The sequence below is a fragment of the Salmo salar genome, chromosome ssa10 (assembly GCF_905237065.1).
Source record: "Salmo salar chromosome ssa10, Ssal_v3.1, whole genome shotgun sequence".
In the NCBI taxonomy this organism is placed as follows: domain Eukaryota; kingdom Metazoa; phylum Chordata; class Actinopteri; order Salmoniformes; family Salmonidae; genus Salmo; species Salmo salar.
The window spans coordinates 29018651-29038274 of record NC_059451.1 but is presented as its reverse complement, the minus strand read 5'-3'; the positions used below and the strand labels follow the sequence as shown (position 1 = coordinate 29038274).

At 41.7% G+C, this 19624-nt stretch overlaps 1 protein-coding gene across 1 annotated transcript in view; it reads right to left on the bottom strand.

Annotated features, from left to right (window-relative positions):
* Nucleotides 1–19624, bottom strand: part of naaladl2 (N-acetylated alpha-linked acidic dipeptidase like 2) — a 290768-nt gene that overhangs the window by 162680 nt on the left and 108464 nt on the right. The window contains exons 3-4 of the mRNA XM_014216734.2: nt 18741–19014; nt 14389–14508 (exon numbers count right to left, since the gene is read on the bottom strand). Coding sequence (XP_014072209.1) covers nt 14389–14508; nt 18741–19014 — 394 coding nt within the window. The remainder of the gene's footprint in view (nt 1–14388; nt 14509–18740; nt 19015–19624) is intronic.

The following is a 19624-nucleotide window of genomic DNA, read 5'->3' as shown; positions in this document are numbered from 1 at the left end:
AGTGTAACGGCCGTCGTCAGAATTAGACCAAGGTGCAGCAGAGGATGTGTTCATCATTAGAATTTACTCTCTGGCTGCGCCCGGCTGGCGGGTGTCCCTGGCGGCTCCGGCGGCACTGACCCAGGATTCACCAGGCTGGGGAGATATGAAGGAGGCCTGGCCCTGCGCGCAGGCACAGGACTCACCAGTCTGGCGGGCGGCTCTGGCGGCTCCGGGCTGGCGGGCGGCTCTGGCGGCCCTGGCCCAGTATTCACCAGGCTGGGGAGACATGATGGAGGCCTGGCCCTGGGCACAGGCACAGGACTCACCGGGGTGGCGGGCGGCTTTGACTGCTCTGGACAGGCGGGCGGCTCTGGCGGCTCCGGACAGGCGGGCGGCTCTGGCGGCTCCGGACTGGCGGGCAGCTCTGGCGGCTCCGGACTGGCGAGACCCACTGGAGGCCTAGTCCTGGGAGGCGGCACAGGACGGACCAGGATGGGGAGACCCACTGGAGGCCTTGTCCTGGGAGGTGGCACAGGACGGACCAGGATGGGGAGACCCACTGGAGACCTGGTCCGGGGAGCAGGCACAGGACGGCCCAGGATGGGGAGACCCACTGGAGGCCTGGTCCGAGGAGGAGGCACAGGATAAACTGGGCTGTGGGGGAGCACTGGAGTTCTGGTACAGACGCTCTTTACCCACACTCCAGGCTGAATGCCCACGGAGAGCAGGCATTGGGCGAACTGGACCCTCCCAGCGCTCTGGAGACACAGTGCGCAACGCCGGCGCAGGATAACCTGGACCGAGGAGGCGCACTGGAGACCAGACGCGCTGAGCTGGCACCAGCCGCCCTGGCTCGATGCCTGCACTCGCATGGCACTTGCGGGGGGCTGGTATATAGCGCACCGGGCTTTGAACGCGCACTCGGGACACCGTGCGCTCCACAGCATAACACGGTGTCTTACCAGTACCACGCTGCTTCCAGTAAGCACGGGGAGTTGGCTCAGGTCTACCGCCTGACTCAGCCAATCTCCCCATCTGCCCCCCCAAAAAATGTTTTTGGGGCTGCCTCCCGTGTCTGTTGCGCTCCCTTTCCTCATACCAGCGCCTCTCAGCTCTCGCCGCCTCGATCTCCCACTGCGGGCGGCGATAATCCCCAGCTTGAGCCCATGGTCCTTTCCCGTCCAGGATTTCCTCCCAGGTCCACGACTCCAGATAGCTTTTCTCCTGGTGCCTCTCCTTGTGCTGCTCCTTCCTCCGCTGCTTGGTCCGTTGTTGGTGGGTAATTCTGTAACGGCCGTCGTCAGAATTAGACCAAGGTGCAGCAGAGGATGTGTTCATCATTAGAATTTTAATTCAAAAAACAAGAGAACACTACAAAAATGAACAAAAACGACTGCAAACAGTCCTGTTAGGAAAATACTCAAAATAGAAACAATTACCCACAAAACCCAAAGGAAAAACATGCTCCTTATGTGTGACTCCCAATCAGCAACAACGAGCTTCAGCTGTGCCTGATTGGGAGCCACACATGGCCCAAAACAAAGAAATACAAAAACATAGAGAAGGGAACATAGAACGCCCACCCAATGTAACACCCTGGCCTAACCAAAATAAAGAACAAAAAACCCCTCTCTATGACCAGGGCGTTACAGTCAGGAAGTTAAAGCTTGGTCGCAAATAGGTCTTCCAAATGGACAATGACCACAAGCATACTTCCAAAGTTGTGGCAAAATGGCTTGAGGACAACAAAGTCAAGGTATTGGAGTTGCCGTCACAAAGTCCTGACCTTAAATCTATATAACATTTTATGGGCAAAACTACAAAAGCGTGTGCGATCGAGGAGGCCTACAAACCTGACTCAGTTACACCAGCTCTGTCAGGAGGAATGGGCCAAAATTCACCCAACTTATTGTGGGAAGCTTGAGGAAGGCTACCCGAAACATTTGACCCAAGTTAAACAATTTAAAGGCAATGCTACCAAATACTAATTGAGTGTATGTAAACTTCTAACCCACTGGGAATGTGATGAAAGAAATAAAAGCTGAAATAAATAATTCTCTCTACTATTATTCTGACATTTCACATACTTAAAATAAAGTGGTGATCCTATCTGACCTAAGACAGGGAATTTTTGCTTGGATTAAATGTCAGGAGTTTTGAAAAACTGAGTTTAAACGTATTTGGCTAAGGTGTATGTAAACTTCTGACTCCAACAATATATATATATGTATGTATGTATGTATGTATGTATGTATGTATGTATGTATGTATGTAAACTCAGCAAAAAAAGAAACATCCCTTTTTCAGGACCCTGTCTTTCATGTACACTTCCGACGTCAACTGTAAATGTAATATTTAAGTTTGTATTTTTTTATTCATTTGCAAAAATGTCTATAAACCTGTTTTTGCTTTGTCATTATGGGGTATTGTGTGTAGATTGCTGCGGGAAAATAACAATTTAATCCGTTTTAGAATAAGGCTGTGATGTAACAAAATGGTATGAATACTTTCTGAATGCGCTGTATATATTTACAACAAAATATATTGGGGATCGGAAATGATGCAGATAATTAAATTAATGGAAGCTTCAATCTATCTGCAATATTAACGCTGATCTACCCCCTAAAATGTTTTTGTAATAATAATAAGTTGCCAAGGATATTCCTTCACCATAAGAATGAGAAAGGAAGAAAACATATGCAAGTCTCTTTATGGCTGCTTGTACAAGTATTAGAACAACTACATATGATCTCTTGATACTATTTCAACCTGTGAAGCATAATTTAACCACATACCTGAAAGCTGTGCACTTTGTCTGTAATTGCTCTCATTTGCACAAAAATTACTCATTGAGTGTGAACTCTATACCCAGACTGCCTGTCTCATTGAAATGGTAAATCAGGATACTTTAATGCAGCACTCTGCATTACTTTGCAATGTGAACATTAGTTCTCCCTCTCCATCATTCACCAGAACCACAAATTAACAGACATCTATTAGTCCATGTACCTAATATAGATAGAAAGGACCACTTCTATTATATCTGCCATTTCCTCTCACTGTTTAAGAGTGGCATTGGGAGGAAAGGACCGTAAAGTCAAGTACGGAACCCTCACACTCCTCTCAGTCCATGAGGGCATTGAACATAAATGCATATAACCCTTGCCATGCAATGTGCCAATTCCACCTGATACTGCAGGCTTCACAATCTAATCACATCTCTGGTGCTGGGTGTTCGAAGACAAGCATCCTCCATGCTCAATCATTTCGAGCTCAATGTCTGGGGCTAATGAGAGAGAAGCTGCCAATGGATGGTAATCACAGCCTAGAAGTGAGGCTTAGATACAGTGGGGTCCATAATCAGTGGCACCATTGATAAAGATGAGCAAAAAAATACTGTTTAAAAATAAATAATACAAATCCTGAGCTATATTGTATGATACATTTTTGGGGGAAACAATATTATTTTATACTAATAATACCATTTCTCAGAGAAAGAGTTTTTGTTTAGGGGTCAAAATTATTGCCACCCCTGTTTAGGGCTAGGCCCCTTTTTTCTCCACTTCCTGTCTGAATGACGTGCCCAAAGTAAACTGCCTGTATCTCAGGCCCTGAAGCGAGGATATGCATATAATTGGTACCATTGGAAAGAAAACACCTTGAAGTTTGTAGAAATGTTAAAATAATGTAGGAGAATATAACACATTAGATATGGTAGGAGAAAATCCAAAGAAAAACCAACCAGATTTTCTTTTTGTTGAGAGACCACACTCTTAGAAATGCAAGAGAAAGGTCATATTGAGAATTAGCTCCCTGGATGCAATTCCTATGGCTTCCACAGGGTGTCAGCAGTCTATGTTCGTTTCAGGCTTGTAACTTCAAAAACGAATAAGAAATATCAGTTTTAGCAGAAGGAAACTGTCTTGGAAATTCGTATTTGCGCACGCCATGAAGACATTACGCACCTGGTAAATCGGTTTCCTATTGAACATACTTCTTTCTGTAAGAAATATTATAGTTTGATTACATTTTAGGGTATCTGAGGAGTAAATAGAAACATATTTTGACTTGTTGAAACAAAGTTTAGGGGTAGATTTTCGGATTCCTTTCTCTGCAAGTTGAACTAGTGGATTACTCAAATCGATGGCACAAACTAAACAGACTTTTTGGGATATAAAGAAGGATTTTATCTAACAAAATGACACTACATGTTATAGCTGGGACCCTTTCGATGACAAATCAGAGGAAGATTTTCAAAAAGTAAGTGAATATTTTAGCGTTATATGTGAATGTATGAAACCTGTGCCAGTGGAAAAATATTTTGATGTGGGGCGCCGTCCTCAAACAATCGCATGGCATGTTTTCACTGTAATAGCTACTGTAAATTGGACAGTGCAGTTAGATTAACAAGAATTTAAGCTTTCAGCCGATATAAAAGATACTTATATGTACCTAAATGTTTAAAATCCATAATACTTATGATTATTTATTTGAATTGCGCGCCCTCCAGTTTCACCAGAAGATGTCCTGCTAGCGGGGCTCCTATCCCTATTAACTCTAGCACCCTCCCACTGGGCAAAGAAGTCAGTTCAACGTTTGGTGGAGTTATCACCATGTCATTTAGGTTAAAAGTTGACTGGAAAAATTACAACATTCCCTTAAATGGACTTTTTCCAAATCCAATAATTTGACCATGTTGATTCAACATCAAAACACTGATTTTTTTCTGTTGAAATGACGTGGAAAAAAAGTTTAATCAATCAGTTTTTACCCAATGGGCTCACCTTGCGAGAATAACAACAGTGAGCCTTTTTCTTTTTATGAGATTGGAGAACACGTTGGGAGGGATCTTAGACCATTTCTCCATACAGAATATTTCCAGATCCTTGATATTCTTCATCTGCGCTTATGGACTTTCCTCTTCAAATCAAACCACAGGTTTTCAATAATTTTGACCCATATCTTAAAAATCTATGTTCTACTAGTTGTTATAGGGCCAATCAGCAGATGAAGCAATAACAAAACATCAACCCACCACTGTTTACGAAACAACCCACCATTGTTTACGGTAAAAAGCTGAGGGATGGGGCTGGAGAAATGTAATCACTCTCAGATTCATAGACAGCGCTATAGATGCAAGGACTTACCATCCATGATACCAAAATTATAGTTTTAACCATATTTTGTTTACATTTACTTTGTTTACAAACATTGGAGTAAAACAAGTTTATATGTTGGGTTCAGATTTTTTAATTTAACCTTTATTTAACTAGGCAACTCGGTTAAGAACAAATGCTTATTTATGACGACCTACACCGGCCAAACCCGGACGACGCTGGGCCAATTGTGCACCGCCCTATGGGACTCCCAATCACGGACGGTTGTGATACAGTGCAGTGTCCAATTAACAGTAGCTATTACAGTGAAACAAATACCATGCTATTGTTTGAGGAGAGTGCACAACAACAACTTTTATCATGGCAACTGATTTGATACATTCACCTCTGAAGGTAAATAATGTACCAACATTCAGTAATCTTGCACTGTTTTGTCATCCTGAGGGTCCCAGTGATAAAATGTAGCAGTTTTGTTTGATAAAATCCATTTTTATGTTCAAATGTAGGAACTGGGGTCTACAGTTTGACCCCACTGCTGTCTCTGGCTCCACACACACCCCGCCTGGTCTTCTAGATGTGTGAAAGTTAGTGTATAAGCTAATGATCCATCATGTATGACATTCCAGGGAGTGTGTAAACTTACATGTTTTATTACCATAGCATTTGAGTATGATCTCTTTAGTTATGTACTTGAAAATTAATCAATTGACCAATTCGGCACATTTGGGCAAACTCATGGCAGACTTACTCATGTTTTTTGGTTTGTATTATCTTTTACCAGATCTAATGTGTTAAATTCTCCTACATTAATTTCACATTTCCATAAACTTCTAAAGATTCCTTTCAAATGGTATCAAGAATATGCATATCCTTGCTTCAGGTCCTGAGCTACAGGCTGTTAGATTTGGGTTTTGTCATTTTAGGCGAAAATTGAAAAAAAGGGTACAATCCTTAAGAGATAATTAAACTACTGTAAGCTCATGAGCCATTTATAAGTTATTCGTCAAGAATCAATAGGTACACATATCATTAATTTATAAGTCCAAAAATGGATGTAGCAACTGCTGATTGCCCCTTTAAACAACATATTTTTCACTAGGCAGTTGTTTTAGTTTGAAATAATATACATATTTTTTTAATTGACTATTCAATATAGCTCAGTATTTGTATTATTTATTTCATACAGTCTTTTTTGCTAATCTTTATCAAGGGTGCCAATAATTGCGGACCCGACTGTATATCTGACCCTTACATGACAGGGAAAAGGCTGGTGGGAGAGAGATATCAATGGGGCTTCCCATCCGTGTCATCTACTATAGTGCATGATCAGCTTGATAAGGACTCTTTAGTGTTTATTAAAAACATCTAAACATTGTAGATTATGTTATGTTGCATTATGATTATCCAATAGGGTGAGTATAGAATAGAACCTTACTTATGAGCTGGCAGTCACTTTAAAAATCTATTATCCTTCCCTAGCAAATGATGCCTCGTGTTGTGTGTGTCAATAGAATTCAAACAAGATGTTAAATGATCCAAACATCAATATAATTTTGCCTGTTAACTTGCTTTTGTCAGAAAGGACAGAGGCTTGACAGCATGAACTACTATACCTCTCACAGGCTCTGTAGTATGATCAAAGTGCATACAGTAGCTGTACATTCTGCACCTGTCTTATGTTATCCCATCCATCAACACCATATGGTATATAACAGTCCTCCCACAGATGTAGGATCTTAAATTTGACCTACAGTCAGTGGCCAGTGTATTAGGTACACCACCGCATTCATGAAAATGGTTCACTCCTACAGACAGTGAGTCACGTGGCCATGGCTTGCTATATAAAACAGGCAGACAGGCATTGAGGCATTCAGTTACTGTACGATTGATCGTTAGAGTGGGCAAAACGAGTGACCTAAGCAACTTTGAGCATAGTTTGACCGTCAGTGCCAGGCGTGCCGGTTCCAGTATCTCAGAAACGGCCGGCCTCCTGGGCTTTTCACACACCGCAATGTCTAGGGTTTACAGAGAATAGTGCGACAAAAAAAAACATCCAGTCAGCGGCAGTCCTGTGGGAAAAAACAGCTCGTTGATGAGACAGGTCGAAGGAGAATGGCATGAATCGTTCAGGCTAACAGGCGGGCCACAAGCAATCAAATAACGGCGCAGTACAACAGTGGTGTGCAGAACGGCATCTGGGAATGCACAACTCGTCGGTCCTTGGTCACGGATGGGCTATTGCAGCAGATGACCACATCAGGTTCCGCTCCTATCAGCTAAAAACAAGAAGAAGTGGCTCCAGTGTATCACCAACACTGGACAATTGAGGAGTAGAAAAACATTGCCTGGTTCGACGAATCCCGGTTTCTGTTGTGTCATGCTGGTGGCAGAGTCAAGATTTGGCATAAGCAGCATGAGACCCCAAAGAATTATGACTGTTCAGGAAGCAAAGGGTGGTCTGACCCGGTACCAGATGGGTGTAGTTAATAAACTGGCCACTGAGTGTATATTGTCACAACAAAATAATCCTGCCGCAACATGACTTTAACTTTTAATCCATAATATTGCTTGATCGGTGGTTAGGCTATTAGCTGGCCAAAAGTAGGACACATAAAAAGTGCAATACTGTAACTGTGTTTTTGTGTGGGGTTTCAGTGGATTTATGTAAATCATGAAGCTGATCAGCATTTCCTGCAGTACAGGAAAATTCTCAGCAACAAAAGAGTGATCAAATTAAGATCCTACATCTATAGTGGATAACACGTGAATGGGATACTGATCAGGAAGCTTTTAGCTCAGAATCTCAGGATTATTACACCTCTGATGAATAAATAAAGGTTTCTAAATGGCAAGGTTGAAGCCAGACTATTTTCCAGTAAATAAAAGTACAATTACTGTGGCGTAAACAACATTTTTACCTATAATGAAATATGATACATTTTTTAATCAGGCTGTAAGTTGTCTATGAAAGTCAGCTATAACACCAAATATAACTTGATTTTGAGAAGATAGCACTGCAAGAATTGCTGCAAGTACATGATGAAGTGGAACATTTTTAAGCCGTTGTTATAAGATACTGAGTGAGTGGATCGCTCTATAGTGTGTGTACATGCATTTGTGCGAACATACGTGAATACACTAGTAAACAACTGAACATAGACATTTCTAATATTTCCTGTTGAGTTTTATGTTATGTTGTACTCTACTGTAAAAACTGACCCTCATTGACTGAATGTGCACCAGTGGAGGCTGCTGAGGGGAGGATGGCTGATAATAATGGCTGGAATGGAGTCAATGGAATTGTATCAACCACATGGAAACCACATCATTGATGTGTTTGATACCATTCCATTGACTCCATTCCAGCCATTATTATGAGCCGTCTTCCCCTCTGCAGCATCCACTGGTGTGCACTCACTGTTAAAGATCAATAATCCTTCCCAAACAAATTATGCCAAAGTGTTGTGTGTATCATTAGAGTTTAAACAAGATGTTAAATGATGCAAAGGTCAATATTACGTGCTGTTCAGTCAGAGACTGGAAGTGGCATTTACCTGATTTTGCCAAAAAAGGAAAGAGATTTTACAGAAAATTGAGTGTGCTGCTTTTATATTGTCAGGGAACTTTCGAATGGCGGTCTACATACAGTGCATTCGGAAAGTATTCAGACCCCTTGACTTTTTCCACATTTTGTTAGGTTACAGCCTTATTCTACAATGTATTAAATTGTTGTTGTCTCTAATCAATCTACACACAATACCCCATAATGACAAAGCAAAAACAGGTTTTTAGAAATGTTTGCTAACTTTGTTGAAGCACCTTTGGAAGCAATTACAGCCTTGAGTATTCTTGGATATGATGCTACAAGCTACAAGCTCACCTGTATTTGGGGAGTTTCTCCCATTCTTCTCTGCAGATCATTTCAAGCTCTTTCAGGTTGGATGGGGAGCATTGCTGCACAGCTATTTTTAGTTCTCTCCAGAGATGTTCGATCAGGTTCAAGTCCGGGCTCTGGCTGGTCCACTCAAGGACATTCAGAGACTTATCCCGAAGCCACTCCTGCGTTGTCTTGGCTGTGTGCTTAGGGTCGTTGTCCTGTTAGAAGGTGAACATTCGCCCCAGTGTGAGGTCCTGAAAGCTCTGGAGCAGGTTTTCATCAAGGATCTCTCTGTACATTGCTCTGTTCATCTTCCCCTCAATCTTGACGAGTCTCCCAGTCACTGCAGCAAAAAAACATCCCCACAGCATTATGCTGCCACAACCATTCTTCACTGTAGCGATAGTGCCAGGTGTCCTACAGACGTGACACTTGGCATTCAGGCCAAAGAGTTCAATCAAAGAATCTTGTTTCTCATGGTCTGAGAGTCTTTAGGTTCCTTTTGGCAAACCAAGTGTGCTGTCATGTGCCTTTTACTGAGGAGTGGCTTCCATCTGGCCACTCTACCATAAAGGCCTGATTGGTGGAGTGCTCCAGAGATGCCTGTACTTCTGGAAGGTTCTCCCATCTCCACAGAGGAACTCTGGAGCTCTGTCAGAGTGACCATTGGGTTCTTGGTCATCTCCCTGACCAAGGTCCTTCGTCCCCAATTGCTCAGGCGGCCAGCTCTAGGAAGAGTCTTGGTGGTTCTAAACTTCTTCCATGTAAGAATAATGGAGGCCACTGTGTTCTTGGGGACCTTCAATGCTGTAGAAATTCTTTGGTACCCTTCCCCAGATCTGTGTCTCGACACAATCCTGTCTCAGAGCACTATAGACAATTCCTTCAACCTCATGCCTTGGTTTTTGCTCTGACATGCACTGTCAACTGTGGGACCTTATATAGACAGGTGTGTGCCTTTCCAAATCATGTCCAATCAATTGAATGTACCACAGGTGGAGTCCAATCAAATTGTAGAAACATCTCATGGATGATCAAAAGAAACAGGATGCACCTGAGCTCAATTTCGAGTCTTATTTCAAAGGGTCTGAATGCTTATGTAAATAAGTTATTTCCGTTTTTTTATATATATAAATTTGCAAGCATTTCTAAAAACCTGTTTTTGCTTTGTCATTAAGTATTGTGTGTAGAAAACTAGAAATAAATTACATTGCCATAGCTTCCTGAAATTAGATGCACATAATATCCACTATACTGTGTATATCACTAAGGCAACAGTCCTAGCTCACAGTTAGAGGATAACACAATGAATGGCTAGGTACCGATCAGGAAGCTATTAGCCCAGCCACAACATCTCAGATTGAAAACACCTCAGATAAGTCAATCAACCTTCGCTAATTATGAAATTACCAAACACAAGGTATTCAACAGTAAAAGACAGGAGAACATGTACAATTGGCCTACTGGTGCACATGTCCTTTATCTTATCCATTTGTAACCGGTTTCAGGAAACTAGGCGTATGTTGCAGGCGTTTGTCGCGGGTCACTACTTCACCCGAGAGCCATAAGAACATAATCTTTTGTATTTATTTTTTATCAAAATGCATTTTTTGGAAGTAATGCCATCTCAAACATGGGAACTTTCATGTGCCTTAATAACAAACTTGTATGCCATCTGGAAATACAAATACAATTGCTAAATTACAAGCCTAGTTGGTTTAGCCACAGAAAACGACAGCAACCCTCCCACTAGCCATGATTGGCTGAGATAATGAGCGGGCTGGACTTGCTGAGAGGTGAGTTCGGATTGGTCTGCCATATAGCACGCTTCTGTCTATTTGAGCTGGTTAGTATGTGTAAGTAATCCTGTCTAACGTGGCTTTAATAATATATATATATATTGCTTAGTAGAACTGCATAAGTGTTGCTCTCCACTTTCTGGAGGACCTAATTTTGAAATCAGTGGAATTAGAGCATGATAGCTAAGGAGATCGTGAAAACACCGGTCTCCAGATTACTTCTTCAAACTAAGGGCAACAATGGCATCCGTGACAGGGAGAAGCATCCAGCCATGATGTATACAGGTAAGATAGTCAAGCTAGCTACATTTTCAGATATTATACATTTCTAATTTTGACATATAGTATTTTAATTTCAAGTTAGAGTGAACTGTTAGCTAGCTAGCTAACGTTAGCTGGCCGGCTCGCTAGCTAACGTTATGTGTATGATCTTATTATTCGTATCTCAGAGCCATTTGCTTTGCTTGTTATAGCCTAATGTTATCTAGCTAACATTGAACCAGGTTGGTTAGCTACCTGCAGATTCATGCAGGGTAGTAACGTCATGAGTTGTAATTATGGTTTATTGTTTAGCTAGCTAGCTAGCTAGCTAGCTACATGTCTTAACAAAAGACTCCTATTTTTACATTTACGTCATTTAGCAGACGCTCTAATCCAGAGCAACTTACAAATTGGTGCATTCACCTTATGATATCCAGTGGAACAACCACTTTACAATAGTACATCTATATCACTGTGTCCACTTTAATAGAATATCACTGCGACAACTGTTAGCCAGTTAGCTTGGGTGCTTGACTGCTGTTGTTAGGACAGAATGCTCAGATCAACCCATAAAGAGATTGGTGGAGCTAAAGCTTAAGAGGGTGTGAACGAATCTGAATGGGTGTAGACAAAGAAGAGCTCTCCAGTAGGTAACAAAACAATTCAATGTCCATTTTCTCAAAAGTGAGATTAAAATGTATCAACTTTCAAATCAGAATTACTTTCCCATTGTTCCTCAAATGCAGTGTATGATATATCATTTTGTAGCTCTGTGTCTCTGCTTTTATCCAATGTAAAAAACACTATTTCAAACTTTGCTACATAAGACCGAATCAAGGCGGTTGGTCACATTTATCAATGAGGTTGTAACTAGTCTGTGAAAATCAATAGTGACACCAACACGTGTGTTATGAGCGGAGAGCACCAAAAATTGGGGGCATGTTAGGTAAACAAAGATACAGCACTCTATAAGACGCCTCATCTGGAGAGGAACAGATTAAATCAAGGTACTCCATGCAAATGGGCTGCTCAGAGAGGCGCAAAGGGTAAACACTTTCACAGTGCTGGATATGATGAGATGCTTATTCTTAATCTCCTAGTAACACCCCAACATTAAACAAAAGCAGGCACAGTTCATTTTGGGTGATTACAGAGCAATGAGATTCTGAGAAAATCCTCCAAATGCATCAGTAAACTAAGCGCTCAAATTTAAGGTCACAATGTGGACCCCATTTACTGATCCTGCTACTTTTCTCTCTAAATAGTCCATTGTGCAAAGTAAATATTGTGGCACTTGTTTTCCCAGACGGAATAACACAACAACAAGGTAACACAGAACAAACAGGCTACCATCAGTCCTGAAACAAGGTAACTTAAGTGATAAAAAAAAGATACAGTACAAGGTTTATGACTTATCTTTTTTAAAGTAAAAACATTTAATAAAACGGACCTGCTGGTGCAATAAATATTGTACTAAAAGCTACAATTGATCACTAGGCTACTTTCTCTGAATTCAAAGCATTGTCAAAAATAAAAACATACAAAAAGGGACCTTTCCATTGCATTAATCATAATGAATAATGTGTCATTATCAGTAAACCATGAACCTGACATTGGACTGACATTGGCATGGCTCGGTTATTGGATGTGGTTCAACTCTATTCACACAGTCTCTTTGAGATTTCCTACATGTCCATGGAGCAGTCAAATACTGAAAATCCATCTTAGGTAAACATAGAGATACAAATTATCATTTTAATAGATGAAAGACTCTGAGACACAAATAAAACACAGAACTCTCTGTCAAAACACCTGTGGCAGTACTGTTTGAATGACCAACCAGTGGCATGGGTAGATAGATGAAAGAATGTTGATAATACTCAGCGCTGATCTGAAGTCTAAACACACCAGCACTGACCTTTTCACTTTATTATACATTATAATTAGTGTGATTATGTGTGAGCTCCCAGCCTATATTTCCTCCCAATCAAAGGAACTGCACTAGTGCAAGCAACATTAATGAGTCATTGAGTTGTGGACAAGAGATGAAAAGGTAACTGGTCTGTTTAAGTTTAGTTTTTAGTTTAGTTGTTTTTTGGTGGGGGGACCACATGATCACAGTATTTGAATATTTAGCAAATGTACACACACACACACACACACACACACACACACACACACACACACACACACACACACACACACACACACACACACACACACACACACACACACACACACACTCATATACACATATAGACATGTGGTTAGCATGTACTGTAGTAAGACAGAGATGCAAAATGAACAACAATTTAGCTTCTGTACCCCACAGTCAGCAGTTCTTCCACTAACCTGCTGTCACGGTTGTCGTCGGGAATGGAGGACCAAAACGCAGCAGGAATGTGGATGCTCATTTTGTATTTTATTTTAAACCAAGAAAACACCAAAATAACAAAATGAAGAACGAACGATCAACAAAACAGTCTTGTCAGGCTCACACACGCAAAACAAGAAACAACCTCCCACAAATCACAAACTAGACAACCCCTGCCTCCAATTGAGAGTCCACACCCCAATTAACTAAACATAGAAACAGACTAACTAGAAAGAACATAGAAATAGACTAACATAGAGCAGTGACCAAAAAAAAACGGAAATAATAAATCAAACACCCTACTACATAAACCATCACCCCGAAACACAAACAAAATACCCTCTGCCACGTCCTGACCAAACTACAATAGCAAATAATCTTTATACTGGTCAGGACGTGACACCTGCCATGCAGAAGTCACCTTCACAGATTAAACAGGCTTCATCACAAAGGGCTCAGGAACTTCAATCTACATTTGGTCTATTTAAAAATAATAAGCCATAATGATGCACACAAACTAGTTAGTACCAGTCATTCCATTCTAGCCCATTTAATGGTTGTCGCTTAGCCAGAATAAGATGCATTTTACATGATTGAATATGACTCGGTTTAATTACATTTGCTTTAATTGTTCAGTATGTTTGAATGTTTTTTGTGCAGTATAGTGCCGTTTTAGAGCAAACATCATATGAGATGCTGTATTACTATCCTTTTGCTCAGACCACTGACATCTAGCCAGGCTACCCAACCACATCGCTCCGGCCAAGCGCTATGCCTACTAGCATTTCTTCTCCACGTAGCGATAGATATAGCAGGGGCATTAAATTCAGTATGAGTCGTCAGGCTAACTGACATCACCCTGGGGGTCAACACAACACATAGCAACCAGCCTGCCTCTGAATCTAACACCCTGTATCTTGAATTATTAGATATTGATCAAAAATGAAATTTGATGGACGTCCAACCTTTGATTCTTACCTTGTAAAGTAAGGGCGCTTGTCCAAGTTTTAATAGTGCAATCTGGTTGGTGACATTCATTGTAGTTCTGGCTCTTCTCATGTCCTCCAAACCTCCATACTGCACATCCACTACTACCGCCTTAAATGGAGAAAGGAGAAAATAAATATCAGACTACTTTAAACCATTGGTACAAAAGGCAAAAATGATGAATGGCAACTGAATCGGAAATAATAGGTGCAAACATTTTGCAAATGGCATCCACAATCACACCTGTGGTGTGGTTTGGAAGGCACAATAATGACTAATGAACGTCTGTCTGTGTGCTGGAGGAGCCAGACTGAAAGTTAAAGAAAAGTCGTGGAGTTGAGCGAGGAGTCACAGCAGCGATGCTATTTCTGAGTGGGACTCTCCTGCTGCATTACCTGGGTCCAATTCATTTTTCATGTGGCCTGGGGGCAAATGAAATGCGATGCCGGTAAGCAGAGTACATCTCGTTTGCATGAGGAGAACAGGGGAGTGGGAGATTTATCATCCTTGTCAGCATTTGCATCATAAAAGCGCTCCGTTAAACTCTACGGAACAGACACCAAATTGAAATACAGAGAGATTTCTAGTCTGACTGAGATTCTCTTTTTTCTTTCCAGAGGTAATGAAATTAACGATGTTGCTTGCTGCACTGAGCGTATTTCTTCTGTACACCAGATGAATTCTTTCCCGTTCACTATTCATCTGGCCTATGTGGTGGATGAGGGAGGCAATGTTTGTTTCTCCATCAACCTAATTGAAAGTAGCAAAAATCCCCCAATAATGAACTATTATCATGTTGAGGAGTTAAATTGCCACCTCAATCAGGGGCTGTTATTATGCCTCAGACAGAGAGGGTGGCAACATGTCCTGCTTGAATGAGGAGCAAATTCAATTGCCTCTCAATGAAATGTAAATTGAACACATCTACTGTAACATAATCAGAATCAGAATAAGAGCCATGCATCACATGCAACAGTAGATCATTACAAACATTATAAACACTGGGATTGTTTACTAAAAATCACCCACCTCCACAAACACACACTGCATTAATCAGCATGTCCCAGTATATGAGCTTGGTGTAGTAAAAATTCATAAGGCACTCTGTTAAGGCTTAGATGGGGTGGACAGGGTATTCATACACCACTGGTCCAGAGAGGTACTGCTGAATTAGTAAGAATATCTATTCCCCTTGGTGGATGTCTTTGTTTGGTCTGGGTCCAGCAGGAGACATCCTGGCACAGGCTCATGTATTTAAAAAGCTATTATGTGGAGTTAACAATCAGAGCCAGAAGAGGCAGTATGCCTTCTTTTCTCTGGCTGCTCCTCACTCAGAGTTAAAACACTGCAGTTCTCCAGAGCCAGCTTGACAGAAACAATGGCTGAATTAAATGTCTCTGTGTCTATATGAAATTAGATTTCCTTGCTATCAAATATTAACACAAGATGACTTACAGAAAGTGTAATGAGGCAAGGCCATGCATTCATTTTTAAATAGGTACTGTCATACTATTTCCTTCTGAGGAGCAAATCTCAAATCAATGGAAATCACCACTAAAAAGAGACAGCGAGATGAAAGATAGTGATATAAAGTAAGTCTGAATGTACGTAATTTTTATGATACCTTATTTACATAAGTATTCAGACCCTTTGCTATGAGACTTAAAATTGAGCTCAGGTGCATCCTGTTTCCATTGATCATCCTTGAGATGTTTCTACAACTTGATTGGAGTTCACCAGTGGTAAATTCAATTGATTGGACATGATTTAGAAAGGCACACACCGGTCTATATGAGGTCCCACAGTTGACAGTGCATGTCAGAGCAAAAACCAAGCCATGAGGTCAAAGGAATTGTCCGTAGAGCTCTGAGACAAGGATTTGCAGCATTGAAGGTCCTCAAGAACATAGTGGCCTCCATCATTCTTAAATGGAAGAAGTTTGGAACCACCAAGACTATCTAGAGCTGGCCACCTGGCCAAACGGAGTAATCGGGGGAGAAAGGCCTTGGTCAGGGAGGTGACCAAGAACCGAATGGTCACTCTGACAGAGGTCCAGAGTTCCTCTGTGGAGATGGGAGAACCTTCCAAAAGGACAACCATTTCTGTAGCACTCCACCAATCAGGCCTTTATGGTAGAGTGGCCAAATGGAAGCCACTCTTCAGTAAATGGAAGAAGCCACTCCTCAGTAAATGGAAGAAGCCACTCCTCTGTAAAAGGCACACAAAAGCCCGCTTGGAGCTTCCCAAAAGTCACCTAAAGTGATATTTATGTTATTGTTTTTATAAATTTGCAAAAATGTCTAAAAACATGTTTATGCTTTGTCATTATGGGGTATTGTGTGTAGATTGATGAGGGGGAAAAATAATAAATCCATTTTAGAATAAGGCTGTAACGTAGCAACATTTTGAAAAAGTCAAGGGGTCTGAATACTTTCCGAATGCACTGTAGTTTATTGATGTGTTGCATGGCTCAAACAATGATAATTAATTCTTCAAACAGAGCCTGATTACCCTGAGGAGGATCCCCGTTTGACCACTGAGGATGTACAGCTCTACCAAGCTAAAATGGTCTTGTTATACTACATGCTTGTCACGCCTGCTCCCGATCTTCCCCCCTGGCGCTTGATGGCGCCAGGCTGCCCTGTATTACGCACTCCTGCCACCATCATTACGCACACCTGCCTTCCCTCGTCATGCGCATCAGCGAGATTGGACTCACCTGGACTCAATCACCTGTTTATTACCTCCCTATGTTTGTCAATTCTCCAGCTCTGTTCTCCGCTGCAGCATTGATTGTCGTCTGTCTTTGTGTTTCCCAGTTCTGACGCTGTTCCTGTTCTGTTGCATGTCCGTTCCAAATTAAATGTCAACTCCCCGTACCTGCTTCTCTTCTGCAGCGTCGTTCCTTACAATGCTGTTGTTGTTGATGATGTTGTTTTCTTCCAGCCTACCTTCCTTCGCTATATTGTTCCAGAGTAATTTTCATTGTAAAGTTGGAGATGATTTGACAAGGCAGTAAAGTACAGTTGGATGACTAAGATAAAGAGAGAATTACATATTTTCTCTGTATGAGAGAAAGATAATGATAGTCACTGCCCAGCTTTAAATAGGACTTTTACCAAATGAACCCCACAAACTCATAAAACAGAATATATTTCTATGCCATTAGTATAAGACTGAGTGTGGAACAGCATGATATTTGAGATTAACTTCCTAATGTCCGCTCTTTAAAAATGTATAGCTGCGCAGTGAATTTGATCTCCATTGCCACTTGAACTTCTATTTCTCTCTATACATCCTCTGATGGCCGGCTTGTGTTGAGGTGGGCCTTTAATACATGCATATTTCATATATGTTCAATTAGGTTACAACTGTCAGTATGTTTTCCCTGCAAGAGGGGGTGAATGAATTTTCTACTCTCTCTCTCTCTGTGATCCTGAGAATGGGGAGTGGAATGGGAAGTGGACTAATGAGAATTGCTCACTGACCCCTAAGTCACAGCGACAGGCTCAGATGACAGATCCCATGGAGCCTCAGCCCAGCACATTACTATGGAGTCCCCAGGCCTTTCATCCATCAAACCAGCCATATTTGTTTTTCTAAACTGACGTTTAGATATTGCAAATGCCATTTAATTCAAGGCAGCACACTGAACAGTGCATGGAACCAGGCCTGTGATGGATGGCTTTGACTCCTGTTTTGGGGAGACAGATGCAGAGGACTAGGCTTGGAGTATACTTTGCATTCAGACTTTGTATTCTCCAACTGTTCTCCTGTACCTTTAGCCCACTCAGCCCTCAAGGGGATAACAGCCATTTCCTTAAAGACACTCTCTCTCTGTGTTCCCCTGGAGACAGAAAGCATAACCTCTAAAAATAGCCCTGCTATATTTCTTATGTCTGCAAGTGTGTGGACAGACTTGCATAATGACTTGGATTAACCTTCAATCTCAAGGATGCATTTGCGCCTGTGTCTTGTAAATATACTGACTATAGCCAGCAGTGCTCTCATATTCCTGCAGGGAGGGGATGTTTATTGTGACTCATAAAATTGGACTGTGATTTTGATATACCTGAACTGGGAACCAACTTTAACATTTACGTCTTGACCTTTCGCTGTGGCCTTTTGGGTGATCACCGCTGTGAGGGAGAAGCAGGGATGCGAAACAAAGCTAACTGGAGCCAGCCAGGTAGAGTGCAGGGCTGCTACTACCATTCAAGTCATGGTGACAATAGTTGGAGGTGGAGAACCAGGAGATGACTGGGGAACATAGCATTAACCAGCCTGGGGTTAGTGCATTCTGCTGTCCATGCAGAGAATGAGATGGGGTGAGTGTGCTGTACCTCTAGACTGCCCGTGGCAGAGTAGGCAGCGTAGGAGAAGTGTTGGTCTGCCGTGGGGTTGTTGTTGTGGTTCCTGGGGTCACACTGAGCCCCGCTGGGCAGGAAACACTCGTGGCTGGCCCGGTCCACAATTCTGCTGGAGGAGGGGCCAGGCAGGCTGAGGAGGACGCTGTAATTGGACAGCTGGACGTCTGTCAAGCCCAGGTCTGTCCACTGTTGGTACAGGTGCTTAGCCCTGGCCTCCTCGTTGTCGTCTGATATGCTAATGAAAGGCCTGATGGGAGACAGAGAAAGAGATGTAGTTATTAATGTCTATTTACTACTGTGTGTGGCAGGAATCCTGGCAGATGCTTTGGAAACAGACTTACCAAAGCAATCACACATTATCAATTTGGCTAATTAACAAATAGTTTATTTTAGTTATTGTTCACACTACCGGTGTTCAGGATATCTGTGACAGAATGAAGTCTACTTTTTTCCATTATTTATTTTGAAGACAGTCTTGGTAAATTGGTCTTAACCCAGAAGCGTCAACAGGTCTTAATCCAAATGCTTTTAATCCAAAGCATCAACATAAATGTCATAATTTCAACAACAAAAAAGTAATTTGTCAAGCAACTAGTTACCAACAATTTTTTTTGACAGACAGCGTCTCTCAATCATTACCAATTTCAGGTCAAAAATTGGTGATGCTTTTAAGCTAAAATGTGTTGGGCTTTTAGGGTTAAAATGTGAATAATGACTGAACAGAAAATGTTCTGAACAAATGGATGCACTAATAAAACTGTGACAAAACTGTGAACACATTACCAACAGGATGGGTAAACATGAAGGAGAGGAGTAAAGTGATGATAAAGGTGCTCTTCTAGCAGTTTTCAACACTA